Below are 22,094 nucleotides of genomic sequence, written 5' to 3'. Positions count from 1 at the left end.
TGGGTCCTGTTGACAACGGACGCCAGTCTTCGGGGCTGGGGAGCAGTTTCGGGTCCACACTTGTTCCAGGGCAGGTGGACGCCGACAGAAGCGGAGCTTCCAATAAATATCTTGGAACTCCGTGCGGTCTTCAATGCTCTCCAGCAGGCACAGCGGTTTCTCCAGGGTCGCCCGGTGCAGGTCCAGTCGGACAATGCTACCACCGTGGCCTACATAAACAGGCAAGGAGGAACTCGCAGTCGGGCGGCTCTCGTAGAGGTCTCTCGGATCCTGGTTTGGGCGGAGCGCAATCTTCCGGCCATATCAGCGGTCTTCATCCCGGGAGTGCTCAATTGGGAGGCGGACTTTCTAAGTCGCCAGGACGTTCATCCGGGGGAATGGTCCCTGCACCCGGACGTTTTTCAACTACTGGTGGACAGGTGGGGTCTTCCAGAAATCGACCTCATGGCGTCCCGGCACAACAACAAGTTGCCGGTGTACGGGTCTCGCACAAGAGACGAAGGGGCGTCTCTGGTGGATGCTCTGTCCGTCCGGTGGACGTTCCGGTTCGCATACCTGTTCCCTCCGGTCTCCCTTCTTCCACGGGTAATCCGGAAATTCAAACAGGAAGGAGGGACGCTCCTGTTGATAGCTCCCGCGTGGCCCAGACGGCACTGGTTCTCAGACCTTCAGGGTCTGTCCGTGGACATTCCTCTGCGGTTACCGCTACGACCGGACCTTCTGTCTCAGGGTCCTTGCCTTCACCCGGACCTGACTCGGCTGTCTTTGACGGCGTGGCTGTTGAGACGGCCATGCTGAGGTCCCGGGGGTTTTCCAGCTCTGTGGTGCGTACCATGTTACGAGCTCGGAAACCGTCTTCCGCGAGGATATACCATCGCGTGTGGCATACGTTCTTCCAGTGGTGTCGACCGAGAGGTTATGCACCGCGGGAGTTTCGTCTGTCTCGGATTCTCGCCTTCCTGCAAGCGGGACTAGATCATGGGCTTCGCCTTGCTTCTTTGAAGGTACAGGTTTCGGCCCTATCTGTCTGGTTTCACCGTAGGATTGCTACAATCCCGGATGTGCGCACCTTTATGCAGGGTGTTCTCCGCATTCAGCCGCCCTTTGTTCCACCTGTGGCGCCTTGGGATTTGGCTGTGGTCCTGAGGGCTCTCCAAGGACCGCCGTTTGAACCACTGGGCTCAGTGGATCTTAAATGGCTAACAGCTAAGACTGTTTTCCTTCTGGCCATTGCTTCGGCCAGACGTGTTTCTGAGTTAGGGGCTCTTTCTTGTAGACCCCCTTTCTTGGTTTTTTATGGGAACAGGGCAGTGCTCCGCACTCGGCCCGAGTTTCTTCCCAAAGTTGTTTCCCAGTTTCATATTAACGAGGAAATAGTTGTTCCGGCCTTTAACTCACCGGGTCTTTCCGTGGGTGAGGCCTCTTTGGATGTTGTGCGGGCCTTAAGGACTTATGTTGACCGCACTTCTTCGTTTAGGAAGTCGGACGCTTTGTTTGTCCTCTTTGGCTTCCGTAAAAAGGGTTGGCCTGCTTCAAAGCAAACTTTGGCAGCCTGGATCCGTATGGCTATTTCTGAAGCTTATCTTCATGAAGGCCTACCGGTCCCTCCTTCTCTGAAGGCTCATTCCACTAGGTCTGTGGGTCCTTCGTGGGCAGCTCGACGTGGTGCCTCGGCAGTTCAGATCTGCAAGGCTGCTACGTGGTCTTCTGTCCATACCTTCGTGAGGTATTACAGGTTTGACACCTTCGCCTCTCAGGATGCTTCCTTCGGGCGGCGGATTCTCCTTTCTGCACAGGAGCGTCCCCACCCTTAAAGGATACTGCTTTGGGACATCCCCAAGGTATCCTGTGGATACCCTATGGACCCTGAAGTAGAAAATATGAGATATGGTAAGAACTTACCCTTGTTATCTCTATTTCTACGAAGTCCATAGGGTTCCACAGGACTCCCGCCCTGTCGCACCTGTGCTGCAGATGGGCTTTGCTCTGGTCACCGGTTTTCCGTCTCCCTCTGGTGAGAATGTGATTCTTGTATGTGTCCAGATCTTTGTTCTCTCTCTTCCTTCTCCTCCTCCGGCCTATGGCTTGGTAACTAACTGAGGTGCCTTGGCCCGGGGGCGGGGTATAGGAGGGGGACCTAGTGCATCCTGGGAGGCTGAAAGCTTAACTCTTTGGTGCCCTGCGACTGACGTCACACCTATACCCCAAGGTATCCTGTGGAACCCTATGGACTTCGTAGAAATAGAGATAACAAGGGTAAGTTCTTACCATATCTCATATTTTTGCTGGTAATTACGTGGAGGACATCTTTGATGTGACTGATGCCAATAATGCTTGCGATCGGCTGCATATCTACTACCTTGAACTGGAACACCACCAGGGCCAGTTACATTAGCTGCTCGTAGACCTTTCCTCCCATTCAAGACCTCAAACTGAACTATCTCTCCATCTCCCAAACTGCGGAGGTACTTTCTTGGGTTGTTCTTTTTGATAGCAGTATAATGGATGAACAGGTCTTCCTTGGTATCATCCCGGTTAATGAATCCATATCTTCGCCGCACGTGGAACCATACGACCTTTCCTGTAATCCTTCTTGCACTGGTTGATGTAACATTCCCTGCAGTTGGTGTGCTCACAAATTTTATTTGGCTTTGTAATATTGGGGCTGGATTTGCGTATCTGATTTGCCCTCCTTTCAACAATGGACCTATTCCGTCTGTCCCTCCTGAGGGCTGGTCCTCGACCCCAGGACTTCTAAGTTTAACGGCTTCCTCTGGTTGCAATACCGCTTAATGTGGCCACTCCGGTTACATCCTTGACAGATAGGTCGTCCCTGGGAATCAAATTTATCTGTGATTCTCCTCCCATTCCCTTGAGGAGGTTCCCACCAATCATCACTGCCACGCCTTCGATCCGAGTTTCCTCTCCATCCAGAGGAGTCATTAGGTCTGTGATGAGAGAATTTACGCATCTCTTTGTGCAATTCTGTTATTTCCACCGCTAATCTTTCTAGCTGACCTTGTAAAATTTGTATCGAATTAAGGTTGGCCATGGCTGGACGAGTGTTGGAATAGTCTCCCGCAGCTTATTCGTCGTTGGATGATATGACTTGCTTGAATCCTGTTCGTGACGCCAAAATGTAACACCCCGCTAAGGGTGTTCTATTCTACTAGTGATGTGTTAGGGTGCTTCCTTACCAAATACTCTGTCTCTGGATCACCTTGGAATCTTCCGGAAGGTAATGATTTAGATACAGGCAATAGTGGCAATAGGATGTGATATTTATTCAAACAAGATCAGTTCAAATTAGTGACAACTTTTACATTAGCATTTCAGAAGAACAATTCGATTTTTTTGAGCACACTTTTAAGCAAATAAATTTACACTTGGATCCGCAAATTTTATTGTAACCGGAACACTGGACTTGCGATCCAACTGCAGAGAAGAAGGTTAAAAGCGAACATATATATTACATCACACATATGTATAACAGAACAAATAAAGCATGTTCTACCACATCTACCTGGTGCACCAGGAAAAACATAGAATGCAATAGTCTCGAAGTTTCTCACTGCATGCAAGTGATTAGCTAGCTAGGAGACAGTTTTTATAAACGTTGGCTGGGTTGAAGAAGAATGTTGGGGAATAAGTTGAAATGTACTCTATCTATGCAAGATCCTGCACTGAGGCTTTTTAAACAGGTTACTTGTCTCTGGTAGTAGCGTGCACAATACAACTCTCTACTTCCCTTACTGCACAGTAATAACAAATGGCTTGGATGCAGTATGTAATATAACAATATTTCCTTACTGAAAGCTGTATGGTAGCTGACTGGGCTCTGTTAAGGTTAGATGTAGCAGAGTTAGTTGTACTTCCTCCTGGATTTGCTCCCTGCGGCTTAGCTGAGAGTATGGCTGCTCCCTTACTTACACAGTGTCTGTTATCTCCTGTCAGCAAATTTAAGAGCTTTAGGGTCCAGAGAATGTACCGATGGGAGTTACCTGCAGCAATGTCTACATCCAAATAGTAAAAGTGTATGCTATATTCTCCCTGCAGGATGGGGAACTCTCACTGTATAGGATACTGCCTTTTACTGCATTCAATACATTTGTCCCATAGGGTTTGCACTAAAGTCACTAGGGATCCAAGTTGCTTATAGACTGAAAGAACTTCTTCCTCAGCTGGTATGCACTAACTAATACTGGGGCTGTGTTTAACTGACAGGGATTGCGTTAAGAGCGGGTCAGAGTACTCACTGCTCCACCTGTCACCAGCTCTGGTCCGTCCCATCCAGTGGAAGCCGCGCCTCAGCACTTGATACTCTCTGGCCCCAGCCATCAGTCACAAGAAGGGGGAGGATGCAGGGCAGCTCCATTGCTGAAAACCCCTTTCTCCTCTCTGAGTCCCGGCAGCAGCCTCTCAGCTCCCCAGCTGTCAGTCACCTAGAAGGGGCAGGCATGGAGACATCCCCCTGCTGACGCTGCTTCCTCTCAGGACCCGGCAGACTGGCACCTTCCTCTCAGCTGAGCTACGATCCAAGCTCTCTCTCTGCCAGCGGCTCCTGCCGACAGTCTCCTCAGGACTCCCAGGTGAGTGCGCAGACTCTGCGCAGATCACCGCTGCCTCAGGACTCCCTTTCGCCGGTAAGCGCAGCGCTTCCCCCGCTGCTCGCTTACCTCAGGCCAACCCCCAGCAGCCCCTGCGGGAAAACTCTTATATTCCAGCGGTCGCGTGCGGGTCCGCTTCCCGCCGACCGCGCGCGCCGCTTCTCTCTACTCAGGTCTCCATAGAGCTCCTTCTCCCCTCTGCGGCGGCGGCATTAACCTGCTCCATGCCGCGCGCCCATCAGTGCACAATAGTTCAGGGAAGGCAGGCTGCTCCAATGTCCTCTCTAGGGAGGGGGGGCGCTGACACATCAAACAGCATTTCCTTACTATTTAACGCTGTGTAAATACACAGACTGACAGTCTTTTTAGCTTATTTACTGAGCACCTACAGTACATCAATCAGCACCCTTCTACCACATAATGCAGTGTAAATATATGAATTATTATCTCAACATACCATATATCTATATAAGCTGGACAATATACACTTTAGGGGTATCACACATCTTCCAGTTCTATTCAGATAATTGAAGATAAAATAAAGGCTAATTAAAATAAAACAACACTAGTAGGACTCTAGTTTTCTAATAAGACATTTTTAGTAAAAGCTCACACCTAGCTGTAACTGTGGCACTGGCTTTCAAGTTACTCACAGTGGGAGAGCCAGTCTGCTTCACATTAACTGGTGGTTAACAAACTCTATTGATTGAAAAAGTTACGGAATGTGAAAGGATTAGAAAAGATGCTATACATATTATAGCAATTATATTAAGTACAATTTACGGGATCTTAAAGGGCCTTATATAACAACAAGTTTTATCATGCACAATGAGTGATAAAACTTGTTGCATATGATAATGATGCTCCAGCCAATCAGCTCCTAACTGTCATGTGTTTGAAAAATGACAGTTGGGAGCTGATTGGCTGCAGCACCATTTATCATACGCACAAGTTTTATCACTCGTTGCATATGATAAAACCCTTTGATAAATAAGGTCCTAAAATGATGCTAATGGAGGTGATTACTTTCAAACTCTTCAGGGGCAGCAATTCTGGAAAATAGATTACATAGTTACATAGCTATCTCTTAACATAGCTAGCTGAAACACTCAGAAAAACAGCTAATAATCAAGTGAACATGTTTAAATAATAAATAAAATTAATAATAAAACTACAAAGGATGAATCAGCACCTATTTAACTTTAACATATTTGGCCAATGATTTTGGTATAGTAATGCAATGAAATACCTCATCCTGCTGTAGATGGGACAATCCCAATCTTAGAGAATTGTGCCACCATACTGTGCTCAGGATTGAAGTGCAGTAGGGTTGTGAGGTGTCCCACTGCCACACACCATGGAAGCAGGTTCCCCATGGCATGCGGCATAAAAAATGCCCACTGTGGGTGTGGCTGCACCAACAGTCTGTACTGGCCATTCCTTGTTCAGATTTTAGGGTTAGGTACAAAGCAAAAATATCATTGCTGCTATTTATGTTCAAGAGACTTTCGTGGACTTTTGTTTTCTCTTCCTGCAAACACAATGTGGAGGCCATATATTTCTTATCCATGGGCCATTGTGTCCACTAAATGATTTATTTTAAGTAAAATATGGTACTTTCCACAATACTGTATTCAATCCAGGTTTGGAGTGTCTTTTGAAGACTGAAAAAAAAAAATCAATCTGGCCAACATATGTTGTGTGCTGCCTATTTCCGTTTGTCCTACATATAAGGATTGTCCACTTTCTCTGTTGATTATTCCAGTAGATAGCAAGTCACTTCAATTGCTCTGTCCTAGCAGTTTCCCACCCATGCAGTGTCATCAGGGTGAGTTCAGGGTGGAATGTTTGGTCTTCTGCCCAGGCATGACCGTGATGGGCTTTTTCATCCCACGGACAACAACTGTCTCCCCCGAGCCTGATTTAAACAAACCACATCACCATTAGAATCCTCCTCGCCAACTTCCTCCTCAGCGCCAGCTACACCAGTATCCTCATCCTGTTGTACTTCAACAGTGACATCTTCAATTTGCATATCAGCAAGTGGACTGTGGGTGATCCTTTCAGCACTTGCAGGGGGCGTGCAAATGGTGGAAAGAGCCACCTCTTCCCGTCCAGTGCTGGGAAGGTCAGGCATCGCAACTACCACCACACTTGGACTCTCCTTGGGGATTTGTGATATCTTCTTAGAACGCACAGTTCTTCGCTGTGCTTTTGCCAGCTTAACTCGTTTGATTTTTTTAGAGGGAGGAGGGCTTCCATCGTCATGTGAAGCTGAACCACTAGTCATGAACATAGGGAAAGACTTTAGACGTTCCTTGCCACTCCGTGTCGTAAATGGCATATTGGCAAGTTTACGTTTCTCTTCAGATGATTTCAATGTTTTTTTCAAGGTCATTTTCCTGAACTTTGTCATTTGGGATTGTATGTGCCCTCTACTATGACATTGGACATCGGCCTTGGCAGACGACGTTGATGGCATGTTATCGTCTATGTCATGACTAGTGGCAGCAGCTTCAGCACTAGGAGGAAGTGGTTCTTGATCTTTCTCTATTTTATTTTTATCGGAGAAAGTTTGGTCCTCCATTTATGTTATATTGATATATACGTGCGGCTAAGGCGCACACAAACACAGAAAATATTTTTTTATTTTTGTTGGAGACTAGTGCACTTTGTGGGTTACACCACCCTTTAAGAAATGAGCCAGCTGGCCTTTTACTTATGGGACACAAGCGCAAGCTTGGCGCTGCTCCTTTGTTGATGCACGTGCAGCCACAGTGCACACAATTCACAAACACAGAAATTTTTATTTTATTTTGTTTGGAGTGCCCTTTGGGGGTTACAGCACCCTTTAGCGGTCAATCCAGCTGGCCCTTTATTTATGGGACACAGGCGCACGCTTGGCACTACTTTGTTGATGCACGTGCGGCTACTGCGCACACAATTCACAAACACAAAAAAATATTTTTTTTTATTTTGTTTGGAGTGCCCTTTGGGGGTTACAGCACCCTTTAGCAGTCAATCCATCCGGACCTTTATTTATGGGACACAGGCGCACGCTTGGCACTACTTTGTTGATGCACGTGCGGCTACTGCGCACACAATTCACAAACACAAAAAAAAATATTTTTTTATTTTGTTTGGAGTGCCCTTTGGGGGTTACAGCACCCTTTAACGGACAAGCCAGCCGGCCTTTTACTTATGGGACACAGGCGCATGCTTGGCGCTGCTCCTTTGTTGATGCACGTGCAGCCACAGTGCACACAATTCACAAACACAGAAAAAATATATATTTTTTTTGCACTTGGGGGGAGCACCCCTGATGGACAGAGCACCCCCTGGACAACACTACAGCACCCCTTTAGGACTGGGACACTGCACAGGACTTTGGAGTGGACACAGCCCCTATGGACAACTGACTGCACAACACAGTCCAGCCTGCCCCTATGGACTTTGAAGGAGTGGACACAGCCCCTATGGACAACAGCAGCGCAGCACAGCACAGCACAACACTGCACTACACTACACTACACAGCCCAGCCAGCCCTAACTCCCACCCTCCCTCTTCACTGTCCACAGCCGAGTGAGAAAATGGCGCCGACGCGGGTACCTTATATAGGATCCAAAACCCGCGAGACCCGGAAGGCGGGATGATGACGTTTTGCCTCGATTTCAGATCCGAGTCAGGCGGGAAAAGTCGAGCCTGACTCGGATCGGCCTCGGATCGGGGGGGCTCGGGGGGGTTCGGATTTCAGAAATCCAAACCCGCTCACCCCTAATATATATATATATATAGATATATATATATATATATATATATATATAGATATTTATATATAGACAGTAAATACTACTACTGCATGCATGATAATGTACAAGATTAATAACAGCAATTGTAGAAAATACATGATAACCCTGTGCAGTATGATGTAAAATATGTATAATATATAATTCAAGTCTGAAACATTATCCCTAGAGGAGGGAGTGGGCCCTCAGGCAGTGGGGCCAACCGGGGGTTTCCCCTGTACTCATGTGGGCCAGTCGAACCCTTCCTACTGTTGATATACATTTATACTGTGATTGAATCGTATCTCTTGAACTGTCCGAATAATCATTTGTTAATCTATTAGAAAGCTTTTTGCTCTTTAGGTAACACTTTTTATGATTCTGCTTTCTACTCTAGCCCAAAACCCATTGAATCTTTACTAGCATTTCAAGGAGCAATTATGCATTATTATTTCTTGGTTAAAAAATAAAATAATAATAATAATAATAATAATAATAAAACTTGATTTAATATATTATTTGTGGTGTTATTCTGGACCATATTGTGCATATTGGGCATTTCAGTTGGGCTGGATGGTTTACATTCAAAACAGAACCCATGTGAATTCCATTGAATATATTTAGGAATAGAAATTTGTAATCCCTCATGCAGAGTTTTTTTTTTTAAGAACAGATATATGATACCTAAAAACTTTGATGTTTTAAAAATGTTTTAAGGTAATTAGATGTGGTAAAATCTCCCAATACCAGTAAAAACAATCTGAAAAACTGGGACCATCAACTTGTGGATCTCAACTGAAGGCTAGTGAATCATAGTCTTCTTAAGGCGTTTACTTGGATGAGAAGTAGTTTTCATCCCCAGGACTTTTGTCTAATAAATTTAGCATTAATCTTTAAGAGGAAATGCTAAAAATTTAATTATCAGAAAATATTAAATGGATATCATACTTATCAGGGCTAAAATGTGGGGCTTGATAAATATGCCCTAGAGCGGGCCACAGTGGAAAACAGCTCTACGGTGCCCCAGTCAGGGGAGGGGGAGAGATTGGTGGCAGGGGATGCTGGCGCTAGAGGGGTTGGGGGGAGAGATTGGTGGTGGGGGATGCTGGCACTGAAGGGGTTGGGGGGAGAGAATGGTGGCGGGGGATGCTGGCACTGAAGGGGTTGGAGGGGAGAGAATGGTGGCGGGGCCTGAAGGGGGTTAACGAACCTAAAGCTGCCAGGAAGTGACAGGATGCGCTGCCAGGAAGGAGGCGGGGAGGGGATCTTATGTGTCCTCTGTCAGCAGCACCATCAGTGCAGAGTGCAGTACTGACATGAACATATTATTGTAAACAAGATAAACAGACAATGTTCCGTTCATTAATATAATAAAATTATCTTTTGACGTCTTCATTATGGCCTTATGAGTCTGGAAAAGGTCTTAGAATCCTCTAAATTTAAAAGTCTAAATAACAGAGTATAGCTTAGTGGCCCTTGGGCTTCGTTGAATTTTTTCAATGTGACCCACACTGTCTTAAAGGTTGAAGACCCCTGCCCTAGAGAATGTAATGAGGTTTTACAAATTGTCAATCCAACAACCGTCAACATACAACACAAAAAACAGGGGCATATTTATGTGAACACATTGGAGGGGTGAATAAAGCTATTCTCTTTACTAAAGTAATTTCCTTTGACCTGGCCTCTGTCAACTGGTTGCTGTGTTAATCTGTTAATTTGGTACAGTGCCACTCCTTGTAAACGGCTGCCTTTGCAGGTCAGTTGTGTTAAATTACTAGCAGTACTAGCTGGGATTATGAAATTTAGATTCAAAGATGGACACTAATGTAATTTTCACGCAGATGGAGTGATTGTTTGCCATTGCGCTTGCGTATGCACCGCACTGCATGTGCGCAGCAATTTCAATGCGATTGCGGACGCACATAGAATCCCATCACAAAGTGACTGACAAGTTTCCGCGTTTGGGGGTGGTAACGGGGTGAAGTCAGAAAAACGCAGGCGTGCCTGTCCGTTTAAACACAGTTACATGGGCGTGCATAAATTAGCCACTGCTATTGCATACACAGCTCTGCGTGTCAGAAGAGCTCTCTAGGCTGCGGCAGGTCTGACCTGCTGCAAGAGTAAGATGGCCGCCGATGTCCATCGATGTTACCGATATTTATGTGGGTATGCGTCGTCGCATGCAGGCAAGAAGGCAGCAGTAGGCGTCTTTATGCTTGGGAGATCTTTTCTAACATTAGCATATTTTCACTGCTGTGTTGCATATGAAATCGCGGCTGCGATCACATTAGCGTCCGTCTCTGAATCAGGCCCTTAGCACGCTATACTGTACTGTACAATATAATATATATTAATTAGTTACTGTTAACTGTTATTTACATGTTTTTACTAAACATGATTGTCATTTGTTATCAATGGGCCTGGTTCACTAGCGAACGCAAGTGCGATTACGGACCCAGATCAAGTGATTGTTTGCCATTGCATATAAGCTGCACTACAGGTGGATTCCATTGCAAAGTGAGTGATAGGCTGTCAGCATTTGGGGTCGGTGATGGGGGTGTTTAGAAAAATGCAGACGTGCCTGTCCGTTAGTACGCCGATTCATGGGCATGCATAAATTAGCCACTGCAATTGCATACGCAGCATGAGAGCTGTCTGCATGCGAAGAGACTTGCAATCACTGTGGCTGGTCAGACCTGTTGTAAATGCTGCGTGACTGGCCAATGTGTGTCGATGGTACCAATGTATATGCAGAAGTGTGAGGTTGGATGGATATGAGAAAGCAGCAGTAGGCGTCTTTATGACGCATGTGATTTGGCAGGAGCATATTTTTGCAACTGCGTTCTGTGCATTAGCGTTCACTGCTGAACAAGGCCCAATGTGTTCTTTTCTATTTCTTGTGTGAAATATAAAAATATAAAACTTTATAAAAATATGAAGAAAATTGTAATTATTTGGGTTTGAACAGTGAAAGATTAGGAGGCACATGGCACAGATGTGTCCACATTCACTTGGACTTATTGCGTAATATGGCACGAGAAGAGCATATTTTTTCCAAAATTGTGTGCTCAGTTGCATCCTAGCCACATCCAAAGATGCTCACCAGGAACACTAGACTGGTACTTTTGTCGCAAATAAATTGGTATTAAGAGAGAGGTGTATCAAGCTTCATAAAAAGTGGGAAAGTGGGCAAGTGGAGAAGTTGCCCATAGCAACCAATCAATTTTGAGGTAGACTTTATCAAGTACATTCTATAAAATAATAGGTAGAAGCTAATTAGTTGTTAGGGGCAACTTCACTACGTGTCCAAGATTTCACTCTTTAGAAAGCTTGATGCATGATGTATAAAGCTGCATATTAGGCATAACAGTACAGGCATGGCGCGGCAACTCATAGCCAAACTCTTTCTTTTGGGTTTCTTTACCCAGATGTGTGACTTAATTGCACACAGACGTGCATGTAATGCTAGCACCAGTAATCAGTGTAATCTTTTATCGCACTAGTGATATGACTAAGATGCATACAGTATATAAAAGAAAAAAAACACTTGGCACAACTATGGGCTTGATTCACAGATGCGATCTAGCTGCGAAAAATGCTAATAGTTCCAAAGTTTACCCGAGAATAGGGACGCTGACTGCTGTCTTCTCACGTGCGTCCGACGTCGCGTGCCAGTGTAAATATCGGTAACATCGATGCAGATCAACCAGCCATGCAGCAGGTGTGACCTGTCTCAAATACAGGGGCTCCCCTGACACGCAGAGAGCTCTCGTGCTGTATGGTACATCACAATGGCTAATTTATGCACGGCCATGGAAGGGCGTTAAACGGTAAAACATATCTGCATTTTTCTAACCACCCCGTTACCAGCATCGCAAGACAATTGCTGCGCATGCGCAGTGCGACTTTGACACATGCGCAATAGCAAAATATTGCTCAATCTCTGTAAAATCGCGTTTGCAAACATCTGTGAATTAGGCCCTAAGTTGCGCCAAACAAGGCTATTTGGTGAGATTTGAGCAAAGGTGTGGACATGTCTTTAGTTAACATATTAACAAAATGATTGAACTTACACTTACTATGTTCTTAATTATTTGAACAACATAGTTTCATGTACTGTATGTAATATTATTAAATGTTGGGTTTATTGATTTACAAATTGACAGAAGCTGGTAAATGATGAATTTTTATTTTACAGTAATAACTGTGAAAAAGATGCAGTCATAATCTCCATTATAAATGGCTGCACATCCATATATTCTGCCACCGTTATTTACTCTATCATTGGATTTCGTGCTACAGCCCAATATGATGATTGTTTTGCAAAGTAAGCACTTTGTTTTAATGTTTTTTTTTACTTTGTTCCTCTTGCCCTTCCTTTGCCTTGCCTCCTCTCTGATTACTGCCTCATATTCACACATCCAAGACGTCTCCCAAACTCTGGAACTTACTCCCTCACCCTATCAGAATGTCTACAAGAATTCAAAGGTTCCCTGAAAACACACCTGTTTTATAAAGCCTACCGTGTTTCCCCGATAATAAGACACTGTCTTATTTTTTTTTGGTCAAAAAAACTCCATAGGGCTTATTTTCGGGGTAGGGCTTATTTTAATTAACATTGACAGCATCATGCCCCCAGTCCTGCTTTTATCCCCATCATGGCCTCAGTCCTACTTTTATCCCCATCATGCCCTCATTCCTGCTTTTATCCCCATCATGCCCTCAGTCCTGCTTTTATCACCATCATGGCCTCAGTCCTGCTTTTATCCCCATCATGCCCTCAGTCCTGCTTTTATCCCCATCATGTCCTCAGTCCTGCTTTTATCCCCATCATGTCCTCAGTCCTACTTTAATCCCCATAATGCCCTCAGTCTTGCTTTTATCGTCATCATGCCCTAAGTCCTGCTTTTATCCCCATCATGGCCTCAGTCCTGCTTTTATCCCCATCATGCCCCCAGTCCAGCTTTTATCCCCATCATGCCCTCAGTCCTGCTTTTATCCCCATCATGCCCTCATTCCTGCTTTTATCCCCATCATGCCCTCAGTCCTGCTTTTATCCCCATCATGCCCTCAGTCTTGCTTTTATCCCCATCATGTCCTCAGTCCTACTTTTATCCCCATAATGCCCTCAGTCCTGCTTTTATCCCCATCATGCCCTCAGTCCTCCTTTTATCCCCATCATGTCCTCAGTCCTGCTTTTATCCCCATCATGCCCTCAGTCCTGCTTGATCCCCATCATGCCCTCAGTCCTACTTTTATCCCCATCATGCCCTCAGTCCTGCTTTTATCCCCATCATGCCCTCAGTCCTGCTTTTATCCCCATCATGGCCTCAGTCCTGCTTTTATCCCCATCATGCCCTCAGTCCTGCTTTTATCCCCATCATGCCCTCAGTCCTGCTTTTATCCCCATCATGCCCTCAGTCCTGCTTTTATCCCCATCATGCCCTCATTCCTGCTTTTATCCCCATCATGCCCTCAGTCCGGCTTTTAACCCCGTCATGTCCTCAGTCCTGCTTTTATCCCCATCATCTCCTCAGTCCTACTTTTATCCCCATAATGCCCTCAGTCCTGCTTTTCTCCCCATCATGCCCTCAGTCCTGCTTTTATCCCCATCATGCCCTCAGTCCTCCTTTTATCCCCATCATGCCCTCAGTCCTGCTTTTATCCCCATCATGCCCTCAGTCCTGCTTTTATCGTCATCATGCCCTCAGTCCTGCTTTTATCCCCATCATGCCCTCAGTCCTGCTTGATCCCCATCATGGCCTCAGTCCTACTTTTATCCCCATCATGCCCTCAGTCCTGCTTTTATCCCCATCATGGCCTCAGTCCTGCTTTTATCCCCATCATGCCCTCAGTCCTGCTTTTATCCCCATCATGTCCTCAGTCCTGCTTTTATCCCATCTTGTCCTCAGTCCTACTTTTATCCCCATAATGCCCTCAGTCTTGCTTTTATCGTCATCATGCCCTCAGTCCTGCTTTTATCCCCATCATGCCCTCAGTCCTACTTTTATCCCCATCATGCCCTCAGTCCTGCTTTTATCCCCATCCTGGCCTCAGTCCTACTTTTATCCCCATCATGCCCTCAGTCCTGCTTTTATCCCCATCATGCCCTCAGTCCTGCTTTTATCCCCATCATGCCCTCAGTCCTGCTCTTATCCCCATCATGCCCTCATTCCTGCTTTTATCCCCATCATGCCCTCACTTCCTGCTTTTAACCCCGTCATGTCCTCAGTCCTGCTTTTATCGCTTTTATCCCCGTCATGTCCTCAGTCCTACTTTTATCCCCATCATGCCCTCAGTCCTGCTTTTATCCCCATCATGCCCTCAGTCCTGCTTTTATCCCCATCATGCCCTCAGTCCTGCTTTTATTCCCATCATGCCCTCAGTCCTGCTTTTATCCCCATAATGCCCTCAGTCCTGCTTTTATCCCCATCATGTCCTCAGTCCTGCTTTTATTCCCATCAAGCCCTCAGTCCTGCTTTTATCCCCATCATGTCCTCAGTCCTGCTTTTATCCCCATAATGCCCTCAGTCCTGCTTTTATCTCCATCATGCCCTCAGTCCTGCTTTTATCCCCATCATGCCCTCAGTCCGGCTTTTATCCCCATCATGCCCTCAGTCCTCCTTTTATCCCCATCATGCCCTCAGTCCTGCTTTTATCCCCATCATGCCCTCAGTCCTCCTTTTATCCCCATCATGCCCTCAGTCCTGCGTTTATCCCCATCATGCCCTCAGTCCTGCTTTTATCCCCACCATGCCCTCAGTCCTGCTTTATCCCCATCATGTCCTCAGTCCTACTTTTATCCCCATAATGCACTCAGTTCTGCTTTTATCCCCATCATGCCCTCAGTCCTCCCTTTATCCCCATCATGCCCTCATTCCTGCTTTTATCCCCATCATGGCCTAGGTCCTGCTTTTATCCCCATCATGGCCTCAGTCCTACTTTTATCCCCATCATGCCCTCAGTCCTGCTCTTATCCCCATCATGCCCTCATTCCTGCTTTTATCCCCATCATGCCCTCAGTTCCTGCTTTTAACCCCGTCATGTCCTCAGTCCTGCTTTTATCGCTTTTATCCCCGTCATGTCCTCAGTCCTACTTTTATCCCCATCATGCCCTCAGTCCTGCTTTTATCCCCATCATGCCCTCAGTCCTGCTTTTATCCCCAACATGCCCTCAGTCCTGCTTTTATCCCCATCATGCCCTCAGTCCTGCTTTTATCCCCATCATGCCCTCAGTCCTGCTTTTATCCCCATCATGTCCTCAGTCCTGCTTTTATCCCCATCAAGCCCTCAGTCCTGCTTTTATCCCCATCATGTCCTCAGTCCTGCTTTTATCCCCATCATGCCCTCAGTCCTGCTTTTATCTCCATCATGCCCTCAGTCCTGCTTTTATCCCCATCATGGCCTAGGTCCTACTTTTATCCCCATAATGCACTCAGTCCTGCTTTTATCCCCATCATGTCCTCAGTCCTGCTTTTATCCCCATCATGCCCTCATTCCTGCTTTTATCCCCATTATGGCCTAGGTCCTGCTTTTATCCCCATCATGCCCTCAGTCCTGCTTCTATCCCCATCATGCCCTCAATCCTGCTTTTATCCCCATCATGCCCTCAGTCCTGCTTTTATCCCCATCATGCCCTCAGTCCTCCTTTTATCCCCATCATGCCCTCAGTCCTGCTTTTATCCCCATCATGCCCTCAGTCCTGCTTTTATCCCCATCATGGCGTCAGTCCTGCTTTTATCCCCATCATGGCCTAGGTCCTACTTTTATCCCCATAATGCCCTCAGTCCTGCTTTTATCCCCATCATGCCCTCAGTCCTGCTTTTATCCCCATCATGGCCACAGTCCTACTTTTATCCCCATAATGCCCTCAGTCCTGCTTTTATCCCCATCATGCCCTCAGTCCTGCTTTTATCCCCATCATTCCCTCAGTCCTACTTTTATCCCCATCATGCCCTCAGTCCTGCTTTTATCCCCATCATGCCCTCAGTCATGCTTTTATCCCCATCATGCCCTCAGTCCTGCTTTTATCCCCATCATGGCCTCAGTCCTGCTTTTATCCCCATCATGCCCTCAGTCCTGCTTTTATCCCCATCATTCCCTCAGCCCTACTTTTATCCCCATCATGCCCTCAGTCCTGCTTTTATCCCCATCATGCCCTCAGTCCTGCTTTTATCCCCATCATGCCCTCAGTCCTGCTTTTATCGTCATCATGCCCTCAGTCCTGCTTTTATCCCCATCATAGCCTCAGTCCTGCTTTACAATTCTTTACTTACCATTATTATTTTTTTATTATTTTTTGTTAGGGCTTATTTTCAGGGTAGGTCTTATTATCGGGGAAACACGGTACCAGCCCACCTCAGACACTGCTCTCTGACCTTCTCCTCATCACATCCCAGTTCACATCAAGGTTTACCATCTTACCTCTAGACAGTAAGGTCTCATGAGCAATTGAGCATGGCCCTCTATATGCTTAGTTCTCACCCTGCACTATCCTTATAAGTAATCTCCATTGCATTCCCACTCACAGTCAGTTACTCTGATCCATTCTCTCCACCTTTCCCTGGGCACTGAATGTTACTGTTAATTACTATAATTTATTTATTTGTGTATTTAACTTATTGTCTGATTTTTGCAGCTGTTTTGTATCTTTTTGTATTGTACTGTTTGTTTATACCATTGTTCTTCCTGGGTGGCACTACAGGCACCATATAAATAAAATCTAATGCATACAGTAAGTGAGAAAGCGTTTCTGTCTGTCTGTCCTTTAGGCACAGCCAGAGTTTTGGATCTAGTTTGACCAGATTTGGCAGGGTGGTGTAGTTTGATCAGGATTAGATTTTTGCCTAAGTTTGTACTTCATCAGAGCCACACACTGTGACACAATCCCTAAAAATGGAGACAATCTTAAATTACACAGGTTGCGGGGCTGGCTCCAGTGGAAATTGGAAGTCTGTCAAAAACCTTTGTGAATGCTACAAAAGTATCCTTTTAACCTCATACAAGTTAATATTAAATCCAGATTTAGTCCATTTTAATGTGTCCATGGGCGAGATGCATAAAGGGTAAAAACAATGCGGTCAACCCCTGAAAATGCGGGTTTGACCATGTTTTTCATATGCACCAAGCCCCCGGAGTGCGATGCACTCTGGGACTTGGCTGCGGTGGGTAACGCCATCTTCCTGATGACATTACCCATAGAAGCCTATGGGCTTCTCTCCACCGAGTGCTGATAGAGGGATCCAATCAGATCCCTTCCAGCACCCCCCACGGCATGCGCAGAGGGTCTTCTTGGCCATAGACCTGGAAGTTCCTCCACTGCTCTTACCGACAGAGTGGTCCTTTGCGGGGATAGTCATGCATGCCGACGTTACCAACCAGAATGCAAACATAATGCATCGTGAGTGCGATACGTCCCACCCCATATATATTAGTCAGAGGGTATATATATTAGTCAGAGGGTGTTTGCATGCAAGGCGCATAATTAGTACTTTGTGGGCCACATAGTGAGATCTTAAAAGGGCACCCCCAGAGTTAACAAAAACAAATACATTTGCCCCCACACAGAGCCCATTCATGTTATACCACACAGAGCCTATTCAGGTTATTCCACACAGTAGTACCCCTTATACACATTATGCCATGCACTATTAGTGCCCCTTATACATTATGCCACACAGTGATGCCCCTTACACTACACAGTACTGCCCCTTACACATTATACCACACAGTAATGCCCTTTACAGATTATTCCACATTAGTAGTGCCCCATATAACACATTATTCCACACAGTAGAAATGCCCCTTACATATTATGCCACACAGTAATGCCACTTATAACATTATGCTACATAGTAATGGCCCTTACACATTATGCCCTCCCCAGCAACTCCCCATGTCCCTCCAGCAGTCTCTCATCTCCCCCTGTGTGCCGTTAATTACAGCTGGTGCACTGGCAGGCAGTGACAGACATGGACAGACAGCACCGGTACAATTTGAGTCTGGTGCTAGTCACGAGCCAAACCAGCAGCCAGTCAGGAGCCACCACTGCTGATTGGCTGCCGGTCCACCAGTCTGATTGCCTCGTGACCAGTGGCGCTGTCTCATCATGTCTGCCCGACGGTGTGCCAGCTGTAATCAGCTGGCGGGCCAGCACCAAATCAACACCGCTGACACCCGTGCCCCCCTCGGTGGCCCTAACTGGACCATTCCACCTTGTGTGCATGACTGGGTGTAGGGGGATCAGCGGGCCACAGAGGCAGCTTGAACACCATAGCACCCCTTGCACCCACAGTAGATAAGCCACTGTTTGCATGCATGTTAGCAAACAGTGGGGTCCTCTTCAGGATCAATATAATGGGGTTATAGGTGAGGACAATGTAAACAAATAAAGGCTGCAGGTGTATTTCAGGGTCGAGTCTTCAACCCAGGCAATGCTGGGTATCCCAGCTAATAGGATCTAAGAACCTTTTTGTAATCTTCATTTATATAATTTTCCTGTACATGTAAGTTATTTTGAATTGGGTGGATAGAACAAACATTAGCCTATGACAGAATCAGAAAGAGCACAGCTGCACAAAGTATTTAATGGGGCCATAATCCCCTTATTTTTGGAAAGGCAGTGACCTGCCTATTGTTGTTAGTGAGGATGAGGCAACAATGGAGACAATCATAAAGCCACAGACTGAAAATTTGATAGTGGAAGAGACAGAATACTATGACAAAACAGTAGTGATGGGAGGCTCCCATTAAACTGATTCAGTAACATGTGGAATCAAATGCACATGTATATGTAAGAATGTAGGATCAACGCACATGTATATGTTAGATTGTGGGATTAAACGCACATGTGTGTAAGACTTCTGATCATAAAAAACATGTGTAACAAACCATTAATACAATATAGGACATATCAAACCTGCACAAAATGTGTCTTTAGCTTTTGGCAGAATACCCAAGAAGTAATTTTATATATTTTACAGATTATAATTTCTATTTCAGAAACATCCTAACACTGACAAACACATTTGATTGGCCAGAGGGAAATATAACACAGGAGAACTATGATTACATGGTCAGTTATTTTAATGAAACACAGTCAACGGTTTTCAAAACTATCGAGCTTCCAAAATGTGATTTAGATACCATTCTATCTCAGGTAAGATTTTCTTTGCATTTAAACCCTTTCCAATTCAGGTACAGCTAGTCTTTTTTCCCAAACGAAAAAATAATTTGCTAGTTATAAAAGCCATGCACTACCATCTATGTTCTCATACTAGTAAACTGGCCACTTAATGTACACAGTTTTTAAAATAAATGCTATTTTCAGCGAAATGGGGAAGCCTGGGCTTCTTGTTGAAGATGGGAAATCCTGTGATGTCATAAAGTGATATCAGCAGGGATTTCCCTGAGAAGTAAAGTCTAGGTGCTGATGAAGATCTATCTCAGATCTCCACTGCCTCACATCCCCCTTTACTTCCTGAAGAATTGGAATTTAAAAAAAATAAAAAAACAACAACTCTATAAAACAGGATCTGTGTTTAATAAAATATAAAACATAAATGGTTAAAGAAAGTGGGAAGTACTGAAGATGTTTCTTGTTTCTAGACCCTATAATGGGAAAATGTATCTTATATAAAGTGTACATACAGTATAAGGCTGCTTCTCAGTAAGGAGCAAAGCAAAAAAGAGCAAGTAACTTTGCACCTTAGTAAAACCATATTGCACTGCAGGAGGGGCAGATGTACAATGTGCAGATACTGTAGATTTAGATGTCATGGGGTGTGTCCAAACTCAAATCTAAATTGCAGAATAAAAATAAAGCTGTCCAGTATTTGTGGGCTACATGCTAAACCGGGAAGTATGTACCCTGCATACAAAGAACAGATTAATAAATGTATTTGCACCCATTGCATTGCAACATGGTATGTTCCAAATACAAAGTTACTTGCTTTTTACTCGCTCCCAACTTAGAATCAGCCTCATGGTGTACTTACAGTTAGTAGAACTGGCAAATTAAGTTGTGTTATACTTTAGTATGCTTTAGTCTTTAGCCTACCAAAAGAAAACTCTAAAAACAATTCACAAAGGTATAAATACACCAGATTATAGGGGGATTGTATGAAAGCTTGGAGATAGATAAAGTGGAGAGAGGTAAAGGGGAACTCTTTACTAAGCCTTGGATGGCGATAAAGTAAACAGAGATAAAGTCACAACCAATCAGCTCCTAACTGCCATGTCACAGGATGTGCTTGAAAAATGACAGGAGCTGGTTGGTAGGTACATTATCTCCATTCACTGCGGACAGAGAGGTCGTGACTGCAAAAGTCGCTGCTCCATATGGTACCAACAGCAAGGACTTGAGCAGCAAGGACGTGAGCAGGTAGCACAACAGCAGAATAAACCAGGACGGCGTCTGATCAGGAAAACAGGTTCAGGAACTGATGTTAATAGCTACTGAACACAGGAACAGCAGAACAAGGTGAGACCGGCTAAAACTCTGAGCACAGGGACAAACACATACTATGGAAGTCAGGCAATATCACCAGCAGGAAGTGTAGGACTGGCTGTCATTTATCAGAAGCAGGGACCAATGAGAGCAATACCTGCAGAGAGCCTCCATAATCACTGAATGGTTTGCAGCTGAGCTGTACACAGACTGACAGGTAGGAATGCAGCTATGAGCTGCACAGACACAGACAGAGTTCTAGCTGCCTGCAACAGCCAGAACTGGAATCAAAGCATGATGCAGTGTCCCAGTCACCTAATACGGCCGGAACCTGCCACCAAGATGATCCGCTGCTGCAGATCATAGCAATTGCACAGTGTACTCTATATATACCTTTTTCTTTGTCGGTACCAAACAACACCTTATGACATTAACAGTTGGAGAAGCACTGGAACTATCCATCTTTATATATTAATACTTTATGGAACTTTATTGGTTGAAGTTCCCCAGTTTACAGCTGTATACCCTCAACCTATTGTAAACTCTTTTCTTTTGGTGCGGATCCTTCCTTTCATAGCTACAGACATAGATGTGTTGTTAGTACCAGTTGTATGGTTATATTTACTAATGTTCGATTTTGAGTTTTAAGTGATTTCACATTCGATTTGCATTCGATTTTGCCTTTCGTGATTTATTAAAGGCAAAACCGAATGTCAAATCGAACATAAAACGGAATCCCACTTAAATCCCACTCAAAATCGAACATCGGCAAAACTTTGGCACTTTTACATAGACCAACATAGAAATCCCACATTTACTAATATTCAATTTGAAAAGGAACAACAAATCGAACTCTAAATCGAACTTCAAATCCCCAAAATAATAGACCTGCTTCATGCTGGTGATTTTAGCATGAGCAGGTATGAATTACACAGATGCATGCACAGATCAGTGAGATCCGTGCATGCTTCTGTGTGTAAAAACTAGGTTGTTAAAATGTAAAAAAATAAATGACGTGTGGTCCCCCCTAAAAGCAGAACCAGCACAAGCCTTTTCTGAGCCGATCCTGGTTGTGAAATTATGGGGGACAAAAGACGTAGGGGTCTCCAGTATTTTGCACGCTTTTAGCGTGAAGCAGGTCTATTATTTTGGGGATTTGAAGTTTGATTTGAAGTTAGATAATGTTTTTGATATCGACATGGGCATGCAAAATGGAACAAGAAATCACTATTCAAAATTGAATCAAATTGAAT

The 22,094-nt window shown here is 45.1% G+C and overlaps 1 protein-coding gene across 2 annotated transcripts in view; it reads left to right on the top strand.

Moving 5' to 3' along the window:
* The window catches only part of SLC6A19 (solute carrier family 6 member 19), a 152,966-nt gene that overhangs the window by 87,132 nt on the left and 43,740 nt on the right, over nt 1-22,094 (top strand). For both annotated transcript variants that reach the window (XM_088445644.1, XM_088445645.1), the window contains 2 exons: nt 12,592-12,720; nt 19,395-19,551. In XM_088445644.1, the coding sequence (XP_088301770.1) occupies nt 12,592-12,720; nt 19,395-19,551 (286 nt within the window). The remainder of the gene's footprint in view (nt 1-12,591; nt 12,721-19,394; nt 19,552-22,094) is intronic.

Source organism: Taudactylus pleione, unplaced genomic scaffold (genome assembly GCF_031769625.1).
Source record: "Taudactylus pleione unplaced genomic scaffold, aTauple2 ptg000386l, whole genome shotgun sequence".
In the NCBI taxonomy this organism is placed as follows: Eukaryota; Metazoa; Chordata; class Amphibia; order Anura; family Myobatrachidae; genus Taudactylus; species Taudactylus pleione.
This window is presented reverse-complemented; position numbering and strand designations above follow the sequence as displayed.